General features: G+C 59.7%; 1 protein-coding gene across 1 annotated transcript; it reads right to left on the reverse strand.

Annotated features, from left to right (window-relative positions):
• Window positions 1–12: 12 nt before the first annotated feature.
• LOC117644641 lies at window positions 13–11,209 on the reverse strand. The gene is made up of 7 exons (XM_034384252.1): window positions 11,090–11,209; window positions 10,621–11,020; window positions 4,801–4,948; window positions 2,807–2,992; window positions 2,479–2,494; window positions 2,252–2,414; window positions 13–1,460 (listed from the first exon to the last, which is right to left on the reverse strand). The coding sequence occupies exons 1-7, from the start codon at window positions 11,207–11,209 to the stop codon at window positions 1,291–1,293; spliced, it is 1,203 nt and encodes a 400-aa protein (XP_034240143.1). The 3' UTR covers window positions 13–1,290.
• Window positions 11,210–12,061: the final 852 nt, after the last annotated feature.

The raw sequence follows: 12,061 nt of genomic DNA on the forward strand, positions 1-12,061 counted from the left end.
AAAAGGCTCCAATCGATTCACACACATTTTATTCTGTAGGTTCTGATACAATACACAAAAACCATATCATAAACAATAGCAGTTATGAAGAGAATTTAAATATTTCACAAATTGACATGCAAAACAATTACCATGTAATAATTGTGCTACCACAAATGTGTTAATTTGTAGGAAGTATTGAAGTTGTGCTTATTGTGATCTCATATCAAATGTAATGAAAATATTCTTATAACAAGGGCATTGGCACTTACATTTAAGTACTTGTACTTATAAAAGTACTTTCATAACTTGGTGATAGGACTGGGGGTGCTGCCTCTATCTCCTGTTCAATGTCTGAAAAACAAACGAATTTCATTTGATATGCGTTTTTAATTTTAACTGCAAATTTAAGTTGATAGATAGCTTTTTTTAGGCACTTCGTCAGTTATAACATTATGCATATTGCTCATCTGAAAGTCTTAAAGAACATGACTAGAGATTTCACATGAGAACATTAAAAGTTGAGTACAGACTAGATAGATGCAACATGGAAGATACCCAGAAATGATCCCAATCAATGAGGAAATGTCACTCTGTGAAAAAAATCCTAATATTTTCCAAATTGCAACACTCAACATGGGGAACACTATGTATTTACACAAGATAAATATCTACATGAAGACAAACAGTGGTTTTTTAGTGGAAGAAAATCACCATATACAAGCATCTGCCACTGGTTTGTCATACAGTCTTAGTTCTAATATATACTACATGACGGTTTTGTCAATAATTGGCATCATGAAACTTTAATCATACTTCAGGTAAAGAACTTATCTAACCATTAAAGTCCAAACAATTGTTTCTACACCATAGGTAAACTTCAGTCATGATGTTACATCGGTCAATGACATTAATACAAATGCATCAGTTTTGGGGGAAGATTGTCTGACAAATATATGACTATCAAACAAAGCTTCCACAATTGGCATTTAAATTAACTGCTTCTGGAACAAAAAAATGTCTCTGTCACCCACAGAGCACCTACGAGTATTTACATGGGCTGAAATACAAAAATTTGACAGCAATATAGAAACTTAATGACTAGGTTTTATTCTTTTAAGGCAACTTAGTTGGTTGAGTATAGTAAAATCCACAATTGGCTAAACAGAAATCCAACCAATGACTTCCGCAAATCTCCTTTAACATCACACAAATAGATGATAAAATGGACAAATACACCATGAAAAAAATGCCACAGGCACAGTGAGCCACAGTTCTCAAAACACATTTCCTCAAATCCCAAATTGCCGCTCAGCCACTGAGAGGCAGTTCAAGGCCTCCAAAATTGAGATCATCTGGGAAGAGTGAGTCTGAGGTGATGGTGGATGTCATGTCGTTTAAGAGGTACAACCCGGCTAGCTCGTCCTGGAGTCCGCTTTCAGCTATCACTTGCTCAGCGGTTAGGTCGCCGTAGAGGAATCCTGCAAGGAAAGGAGACGGACGTCAAGGACAGCAACGAAGGCAACCGCTTCCACTGCCCTAGCGAAACATGGACAGGCGAACAGGACGACGCACAGTGGGCTAGAGGACCGGCGGAGACGGCCAAAATCCCGGACGCGTTTTGAGCTCTTGAGTCGCTAAATGGGACTCGAACCGAACGTGTGACCCCACCAATGGATTGCTCTCCGAACGAGGAATCCATTGGTGGGGTCACACGTTCGGTTCGAGTCCTGTTTAGCGACTCTGGAGCTCAAAACGCGTCTAGAGTTTTGGCCGCAGGCATCCAAGTCAGTGGCGACGCGTCGAATGGGTTGCCTACCTCGCAGGCGGCTGGGCAGGGTGCCTGCAGTGCTTTGCACTCTTGTGTTCCGCGTCGGCACGCTTCTGCTTTCCGCACGAATACCTTTATCCCTACCACGCCATACCACGCCAGCACATGAGCCGACTCGGTTCTACAGACTCTAGGACCGACACGGAGTTAGAACACGCGCCTCAAGTCCAACAACGCTCAGAGGGAAGTACCAGCGCACAGTGGGCCAGAAGACTGGCGCAGACGGCCACAACTCTAGACGCGTTTTGAGCTCCACAGTCGCCAAAGAGGACTCGAACCGAGCGTGTGACTACACCAATGGATTCCGAGTTCGGAGAGCAATCTATTGTTCGGGTCACCCGTTCGGTTCGAGTCCCATTTAGCGACTCTGGAGCTCGAAACGCGTCCCGGACTTTGACCGCCTCCACTGGTCTTCTGGCCATCTGTGCAGCGTGCACTTACCTTTCTCCTCCTTGGTCTCCAGCTTGAGGACTTCGGCGTCCAGGTCGCCGTCCAGGTCGCCGTCGAGGTCCATGGGCGTGAGGAACTCGACGCCCACCTCCCTCTTGACCCCCGAGAGGATCTCCTCCGCGGACCGCTCTAGGCTGACTCGCTCCGACCACCACTGGAAAAAAAAACACGCAACTCAGAGAAGGGAAGACGGGGCAGGGTGCGATCCCCCGAAAAACTCTGTTTGACTGCCGACTGATTTCGAAGATAGTTGAAGGGAGGTTTCCGTCCACCAGTGGGAGGCCGCGACCTATCAGAGACCTTCATACCTCCCACTAGTGGACGGAAATTTCCCTTCGCCACACAGTGGGCCAGAAGACAGGTGGAGGCGGCCAAAACTCTAGACGCGTTTTGAGCTCCAGAGTCGCTAAGCAGGACTCGAACCGAACCTGTGACCCCACCAATGGATTCCTCGTTCGGAGAGCAATCCATTGGCGGCGTCACACGTTCGGCTCGAGTCCTGTTTAGCGACTCCGGAGCTCAAATCGCGTCCTGAGTTTTGATCGCCTGGTAGCGCTCTGCGTACTCACCCACGAGTTCTTGACCTTGTTGTTGTTGTCCATGACGACCCAGAGGTGGCCCGCGCCCTGCGGCGCCTTGCTCTCCTTGCGGAAGTGCGGGTTGATGGACAGGTTGTGCCGCACCGAGTTCTTCCACCGTTCGTCCGAGGCTTGGTAGAAGGGGAAGTGTTTCCTGGAAAGCGCAAAGCAGAAACGCCCCCTTGTTTACAGTGCTCGTGTTGCGAGAATGGGCCAGAGAATGTTTTAGCCTGCGTCCACGAGTTTTGCAAGGCAGCAACTGAAAAGGTAAGTGTTGCATTTTTGTTGATGAAGAAATCATGGGATGCAGGGCAGATGAGAGGGCCGCACAGAGGGCCAGAAGACCGGCGGAGGCGGCCAAAACTCTGGATGCGTTTTGAGTTCCAGAGTCGCTAAATGGGACTCGAACTGAACGTGTGACCCCACCAATGGACTGCTCTCCGAACGAGGAATCCATTGGTGGGGTCACACGTTCGGTTCGAGTCCCATTTAGCGACTCTGGAGCTCAAAACGCGCCTACAATTTTGGCCGCCTCCACCGGTCTTCTGGCCCACTGTGGGTCGGCCGAAGAGGAGCGACGGTTCCGTCTTGCTCGTACAAACTTCCGCTAATCATCCCCCGCCCGCTGCCGCCCCATCCCCGCCGCCATCGTGATTGCAGTCAGTCAGTACAGCGAGGCACAGCAGACTGATTCCGAGAGTCGTCGCTCTGTCTCTCTCGCACTTAGACGGCACGCCCCACGAGTGCGAGAGAGACAGAGCGACGAAAACGCCTCTCGGAATCAGTCTGCAGGCTGATACAGTCAGGTGCATGCAGTGGGGGCGCAGCACAAAGCGCAAAGGGGTGCCGAGGGTGCCGCACCCCCGCGCCCTACCGCGCCCACCCCGCCGCCGCGTGGCGTAGCGGGCGTAGCTGCCGGTGGAGGGGGAGGGGTACCACGCGGTGCCGGCACCATCTATCGACTGCACCCTCCCCCTCCCCCTCCCCTGCCGTCCGCGGCTCCGCGGCAAACAAGGAACAAGTGCGGGGAGAGCCGCGGTCCCCCTCCCCTCCATTCCCTCTCGGGGCATCCCCTAAGCGTCATACCACTCGAGGCCCACGCAATTCCAGGTTCCAGGGCCGCCAGGGCCGCCAGGGCCCGAGTACAAACAGCAGCGCCGTCAATACACGCAGTGCAGTCACCCCCGAGGTGACTGGCTGATACAATGAGCTATAGCGACTGGAGACGCTGACTCCGAGGCTCTGCTTTCGTCGCTCTGTCTCTCTCGCTCTCAAGGAGCGTCCCGCAGCGACAGAGACAGAGTGACAAAGCAGTGCACAGTGGGCCAGAAGAGGCGGCCAAAACCCCGGACGCGTTTTGAGCTCCAGAGTCTCCAAATAGGACTCGAACCGAACGTGTGACCCCACCAACCGATTGCTCTCTGAACGGTGGGGTCACACGTTCAGTTCGAGTCCCATTTATCGACTCTGGAGCTCAAAACGCGCCTAAAGTTTTGTCCGCCTCCACCGGTCGTCTGGCCCACTGTGCGCAGGTGCTCCACCCTGCAGACTGATTCTCTATCAGACTGAAAGCTCTAGTATCTCTCTTGCACTCATGGGGCGTCGCCTACAGGTGCGAGAGAGACAGAGCGACGAAAACGACTCTCGGCACCAGTCCGCTGGGCCACTGTGCGTGCGTTCAGGTCACCCTCTGTGGCCAGCTGGTCCGGAGCGCTGCAGCCCTGCCATTCCCCAAGCCAAGTCGAAGCAGGGTGGCGTCATGGCAGCCGAGCTGCCGAGGAGTCGTTCCCTCGCTCTGTCTCTGTCGCACTCGCGAGACTGCCCGGGAGGGTGCGAGAGAGACAGCTGCATCGCACAGCTGGGGCTCTGACCTTTCCCTGGAGGCTTGCCTGACCTTGCCCTCCGCACACGCAAGTGCTAACCGCCGCTAAAACGACAACAACGCCAACTAAAAATACTCACGTGATCCACTGGTAGATCTCCTTGACGGTCAGCTTGCCCTTGTCCTTGAGGGCCAGCTCGATGAGCTCCGTGTAGGTGAACGGCGGCTTGCCCGGCCCGCTGTAGCGGTGCGCCTGCGGGTGAGGGTTGGCGGGGGCCGCGCTGGGGGCCGCGGGGGCGGCGGGGGGCGGGGGCCTTGGGGCTCACGCTGCGTGTGGAGGCGGCGGAGGAAGGCACGGCCGGCGGGCTGGCCTGGCCGGCCTGGCTGGCCGCCATGCTGGCCGAGGGCGGCGTCGTCGAGGCCTCGGGGACGCCGCTCTGCTCCACCACGACGGGGCCTGGGCCTGGGCCTGCACCTGCGGGGCAAGAAGGCACCGGTTTTGAGCTCCAGGGTCGCTAAATGGGGCTCGAACCGAACGTGTGACCCCACCAATGGATTGCTCTCCGAACGAGGAATCCACTGGTGGGGTCACACGTTCGGTTCGAGTCCCACTAAGCGACTCGGGAGCTCAAAACGCGTCTAGAGTTTTGTCCGCCTCCACCGGTCTTCTGGCCCACTGTGCGCACCCCGGCGACACCTACGCGACGCCCTAACAGTGAACGAGAAACAGACAGAGGCACAGCTTTAGGACGGAGGACGGGCAGGGAAGAACAACGAGGCACACTCTGTCTCCCTCGCACACCTACGCGACGCCCCATGAGTGCGAGAGAGACAGAGACAGCCTTCGAAGAACGGACGCTGTGGAGAACGCGGCACGCGCCGTGCTGGTCGCGCAGGTGTCATCTATCTGGACGAGGGGGAGGGGGGGAGGGGGCACACGACGGACACGGACTTGTGGGCGCCCGCACAAGGCGACGCACAACGGACAGTCGCACTAGAGACATCGGACTGATTCCGCTCTGTCTCTCTCTCGCTCTCATGGGGCGACCCGTACAGGTGCGAGAGAGACAGCGCGACGAAAACGACTCTCGGAATCGGTCTGCATGGTGGCGGACATGAGGGCGCGAGGCGCATTATCCAACCGTCTTGCAGCCAGTAATCGCGCACGTGTGCGTGCCTCTGTGTGTGTTAGTGTGTGAGAGGGGGGAGGGGGGGTATTGGACGGAGGAACGACCTAAGGCCGGGGCGCGAAAGCAAAGTGACTGAGTCCTTTGGCAATGACTGTACTCAGTTTCGCTTTCGTTCGGGCGACAAGTGGCACGGCATGACGTGTAAAAAAGGAGTTTCCGAGAGTGTGTGTGAGTGAGTGCGTATGTGTGTGTGCTGTGGTCGCTGGTCATTGAAAATGTATGGCCTTTCGTGTGTGTCGCCGGAGAAGGCAAAGCCGAAAGGTTGGTCTGTCCGGAGGGGAGACCACTGGCCGCGGCAAATGAAAAATGTCGCCAGGACTCCGCACGAATCAATCGGAAGTCCGATTCCGCCGGCCGCACTTGTGGCTGTCTCTCTCGCTCCCCTACGGCCTACGGCACACGCAATGAGTGTGAGAGAGACAGAGCGAAGAGTGTAGGGTCTAGGACCGACGAGACACCAGGTCGTTTTCCTTCCCTTTCTTCGCCAGGCAGGTGCTCGGCCCTGCAGACTGATTCCGAGAGTCGTTTTCGTCGCTCTGTCTCTCTCGCAGCTATACGGGACGCCCCTTGAGTGCGAGAGAGACAGAGCGACGAAAACGACTCTCGGAATCAGTGTGCTGCCCATTGGCTCTGCCTGCAGTCTGCAGGGGCGCGGTGCGCGGGAAACCCAAATATCGATTTGGAACGCCGGCCGCGTGATTCAGCAGCCGGAAGTGACGTCACTCGGAGAAAAGGAAAGGCAGTGTTGCCACACAAGTAGGCGAAAATTAGCGCGATACACTAATAGTGTCGAAAGGGTAGCCTGCCGCCTGTCGGTTAGGCAATTTCTTTGCCTCGCTGTCAAGCGGACAGGCAAACGTGTCGCAAGGGTTGCCTACCTCAGCCTGCCTCGCTGTGGGTTGCCTAGCACGCAGGATGAAGTTGGCAACCCTTTCGACACTGGTGCATCGTGAAAATTTTCGCCGGCAACACTGGGAAAAGGGAAAGGGGGCCGCCTTCACGAGGGCTGCAGGTTTTGGCGCGAAGCAGCGCCATGCTGGAAGCAGACGGCGACCGCGGACACGGTCGGTGAGCACCACCGGCACAGTGCACGGCCGCAGGGGTGCGCTGCACAGTGGGCCAGAAGACCGGCGGAGGCGGCCAAAACTCCAGACGCGTTTTGAGCTCCATTGCCGCTAAATAGGACTCGAACCGAACGTGTGACCCCGCCAGTGGATTCCTCGTTCAGAGAGCAATCCATTGGTGGGGTCACAGGTTCGGTTCGAGTCCCATTTATCGGCTCTGGAGCTCAAAACGCGTCCAGAATTTTGGCCGCCTCCGCCGGTCTTCTGGCCCACTGTGCGCTGCCGCGCGGTGGCACGAGGGCGGATGTGGGGGGATGTGGGGGCGGGGTATCATGGTTTTTCGGGACGCGCTCAAACCGAGACCAAACCGGAAGACCGGTACTCGACTTCCCTCCCTCTGTTCGCAGTGTCGCCACTTGGATACAACCGCGTGCCTGCAGAGGTTCGTTTAGCGCAGGGAAGTCTTACAGGACACTTGTTGACGTACGGCCCGTGTCACAGCCTGCAGACCGATTCCGAGAGTCGTTTTCGTCGCTCTGTCTCTCTCGCACTCATGGGGTGTCCCGTGTAGGGGCGAGAGAGACAGAGCGACGAAACCGATCTTCCGGATCAGTCTGCAGCACTGGAAAAAAAGGGCGATGATCGTGACATCAGCTGGGGTGCCCCCTCCCCCCCCTCCCCCTCCCCTCCCCCTTCCTCCCGCTGCACACAGTGGCGTGACGGGACAGGTGTGGTGCGCGCTGGGTGCGTGCCGCCCACGCCGCGTGCGCGGGACAGCCGAGCGGTTCAGAAGATCGGTTTCTCGCTTTGTCTCTCTCGCACCCTTGCGGAGAGCCCCATGAGTGCGAGAGAGACAGAGCGACGCGGGCCGGGCAGGGGTGTGCGGTGCGGGCGCCGACGACGCGGGTCTGCCGCCAACGTGGTTCACGACGCTTCACGTGCCCCGAGTACGCCGTCGTTACGGTCGTGTAGTGCTCCACGCTCCGGACAAAGGATGCCGCTCTCTGCCCGTCCAAGGTGCATTCGGCCGTTCCAAAGGCTTTAGCTGTACGATCGATGCACGTCTTGGCTCCGGCCGCGGACGCACAGTGGGCCAGAAGACCGGCGCCGTCGGCCAAAACTCCAGACGCGTTTTGAACTCCAGAGTCGCTCAATGGGGCTCGAACCGAACGTGTGACCCCACCAATGGATTGCTCTCCGAACGAGGAATCCATTGGTGGGGACACACGTTCGGTTCGAGTCCCATTTAGCGACTCTGGAGATCAAAACGCGTCTAGAGTTTTGTCCGCCTCCACCGGTCTTCTGGCCCACTGGGCTCCGGCCGCGGACGCCGCGGACAGGGAGGGGGCGCAGCACGCCGTCGAGGCCGCGTTAGGGGCGGCGTGGCAGCTAGGTTAGGTGGGGCGCTACGCTTACGAGGTACGCGAGTCGAAACTTCCAAATCCAATGAGACTTAACAAGCTTGCGGATTGCCCCCCGGGCCTGCATCGCTCTGTCTCTCTCGCACCCATATAAGGGCGTCCCATGAGAGAGAGGGAGACGGAGTGACGTCACTCAAAGGGCCAGAAGACCGGTGGAGCAGTCAAAGTTCGAGGCACGTTTTGAGCTCCGGAGTCGCTTAAATGGGACTCGAACCGAAAGTGTGACCCCACCAATGGATCGCTCTCTGAACGAGGAATCCATTGGTGGGGTCACACGTTCGTTTCGAGTCCTGTTTAGCGACTCTGGCGCTCAAAACGCGTTTATGGTTTCGGCCGCCTCCACCGGTCTTCTGGCCCACTGTGCGTCAGCCCGCTCATCGCCCACTTACCCCTGGACGCCATTGACGCCATCCTACAGGAGGCGCCGCCCGCGCGGAGGGCGCGCGTGGAGATGAGCACGGAGCGCCGACGCACCACCACGTCGGGCGGCAACGGCGGCATGGCCGTGGAGGCCGTGCAGGCCTTGGCGACGAGGACGGCGATGTCGTCGGCGGACAGCGCGGGGCGGCCCGCCGCATAGAGGGTGCCGACGCGGCGTCGCGGCGTGCGTGCGGTCAGGTGCGCGCCGCGGACACAACTGGGAGTCCGGTTACTGGACAGCCAGGCCGACGCCGACACGCAGCGCGCCCTCCGCTGACCGGCGGGCCGCCGCCACCGCCACCCCGCGCCGCGCCAACCGCCGGCACATCGGCCACCCCGACCTCGCCGCCGCCACGCCGCCGGCGAGGGGGGCAGCGCGAGCGCGGCCGGGACGGTACCCGTGGCGTGGAGGTACTCGCACCCCCTGCCCGCCCCGACCACTCGCCACCCGGCGGCGGCAGCCCCCTCCTTCTTCCTGGTTTTCCAGAATCCACCAGCAGGCTGATACCGTCAGTCTCTCTCGCACCATCATGGGACGCCCCAGAGACAGAGCGACGAAAACGAATCAGTTTACAGTGCACAGCTCCGCCAAAACAAGCCCGCCGACGAAGGAGCGCGTGCTGTATTTTGAAATTGGATAGTGGCTCCGCTCGCTCCGCTCCCCCGGCACGGGCCCACGGCGGACTGTCAGCCACCCCGCGGCACCGCGGCACCCCGCGCACCCCGACCCGTCCAGCCGTCCGTGGGTCTGGGCGTCCACGCGTGGGTGCGCACAGGTACTACCGGCATGGTACCGGTACGTCTCCCGGCTGTGCCTGGCCTGCCTGGCCTTGCCGCGCACCCTCTGTGCAGCTTGCGCAGCTGGCCGGCCTGGCCGCCAAGAATCATGCCGTCGGGCACAGTGGGCCAGAAGACCGGTGGAGGCGGGTGGAGGCAGCCAAAACTCTTGTGGCGTTTTGAGCTCCAGAGTCTCCAAATGGGACTAGAACCGAACGTGTGACCCCCACCGATGGATTGCTCTCCGAACGAGGAATCCATTGGTGGGGTCACACGTTCGGTTCGATTTCCATGTAGCGATACTGGAGCTCAAAACGCGTTTATAGTTTTGACCTCCTCCACCGGTCTTCTGGCCCACTGTGTGGCGTCTTGCCCGCCCCTTTTTCCACGTGAGGCGGAAGTTGGCCCTGCAGACTGATTCCGAGAGTCGTTTTCGTCGCTCCGTCTCTCTTACACCTTTACGGGACGCCCCATGAGTGTGAGAGACAAACGGCAATGAAAGCGACTCTCGGAATCAGTCTGCTGAATTGGTCCACGCTGCCCACTGCCGTTTTCAGTAAATACCCCTCGCGGCACGACGGCAGCCTGTTGACGTGCTGCTACTCTGCTAAAAACAACTAAACCAACAACAGCCCGCGGGGCAGTGACGTCACTGTTGCATTATTGCCGTACCGCACCGTGCCGGGCCAGTCGGCCAGCAGACCGATTCCGAGAGTCGCTGTCTCTCTCGCACCTACACGGGACGCCCCATGAGTGCGAGAGAGACAGAGCGACGAAAGCGACTCTCGGAATCGGTCGGCCAGAATGCCAGAATCCGGCCTCGCAGTGAATGATTGAACAGCGACGGCGCTTGATGGCACACCGCGAGTGACAGCGGGTGGAGCACGCCACTGGCACGCCCTGCACGGGGTGGCCGAGCGATCCTGAAGATCGGTTTGTCGCTCTGTCCCTCTCGCACTCATGGGGCGTCCCGTAAAGGTGCGAGAGAGACAGAGTGGCGAAACAACTCCTCTGAATCACTCGGCTGTGCTTTGACGCCGCAGACAGTGCGACGTGACATTCGGAGAGCACCGCGATGTCGTCCTTACCTGTCGCCGCGTCGTCCTTCGGCGAGCCGGGCTTCGCCTTGGCCTTCTTCGGCTCGAACACCGAGTCCACCTTGAAGTTGATGAGCCAGTCCAGGTTGCCGAAGTCACTGTCCAGGGCGTCGGGCTGGGCGTGCGTCCTTCCCTGCGGCGCCGCGGCGGGGCTGGCGGCGAGCTGCAGCTCGTGCTGCTGAGCCTCCCTCAGGATGGCGCTGTGCAGCGAGGAGGTGCCGCCCAGCGGCCCGAGGTCGTCCAGGTCGATGAAGGTGGCGTCGGGCACGGGGGACGACGTCGCGGTGCCCCAGGCCTCGTCCAAGACCACGATCTCCAGCCGCGTGGCGTGCGGCGCCCAGATCTCCTCGATGGTCGCCTCCTGGACGAGCGCGCCGTCCTCGCCCAGGATCTGCAGGTCCACCAGCCGGGCGCCGGGCGCGGCCTGCCGCCGCCGCTTGTACGCGGGCACGGCGGGCACGTGCAGCACGGCCTCGGGGGAGTAGAGCTTGCGCTTGACGGCGTGGCCGCGGCTCGGCTTGGCGCAGCCCTTGGGGCCCTTGAGGGCCACGTCGCACAGTCGGGGGGCGATGTCGATCATGGTGGCGGTACGGCGTGCTGCCTCACTGGCGGCGCATGTCCACGCGGCTAGCCTCTACGTGCTCCGCGACTTGCGCGTGCTGCGCGCTGCGCCGTGGATCGCTGCCGCGCTGCACCCCGCAGACTGCGCGGCCCGACCGCCTCTGCGACTGGTGGCCGCGCCGACCGCGCCGCAGCCTTCTAGCCCGCCTGGCTGCTGGCCGCCGCGCTCCGCCCCGCACCCTGCGCCGCGCAGCCCCGCCGCGCCACGCCGCGCCACGCCGCGGGTTCACCTGCCTCTCATGCTCCTGGGCCTTCTAGCCTGCTGGGTACCGGAGCGCGGGCCCCCTGCCGCCACCGCCGCGGCCGCGGGCATCCCCTTGGTGCCCGGCCGGCACCTCCTTCGCGAGGTAGGCACCTTCCCCGGCTTGCCCGGCCCGGCTTGCACTGCCGCGGGGCCGCTGCTGGCTAGGCTCTGCCCGTCGTGGACTTGGAGAGAGAGCCAAAGGCAGCCAAATAGCCTAAATCAGCGAGCCAGCGCCTTCGACGCCTTCGACGTGCCGATGAGAGGACCAGGACGAGCATTGTTGGCGCGGCGCGGAGGTGCACTCCCCCTCCCCCTCTCCCCCACCACCCCGCTCGCCGCGCCGTTTCCACTGCAGCTCATACTATCACCCGAGAGTCGTTTTTGGACGCTCTGTCTCTCTCACACTCACTGGGCGTCCCGTTACAGGTGCGAGAGAGACACGCGGAATCACTGGCCTGCTGAACAGCCACCAGGAAAAGGGTTCAGTTTAAAACCCTCCAAGTCTCCCCCGCCATCGCCTCATGGAGACTCGGAGGAATGCGTACACTGTAGGCCCCACCGGGGCCA

Source organism: Thrips palmi, unplaced genomic scaffold (genome assembly GCF_012932325.1).
Source record: "Thrips palmi isolate BJ-2018 unplaced genomic scaffold, TpBJ-2018v1 HiC_scaffold_18, whole genome shotgun sequence".
NCBI classification, from domain to species: domain Eukaryota; kingdom Metazoa; phylum Arthropoda; class Insecta; order Thysanoptera; family Thripidae; genus Thrips; species Thrips palmi.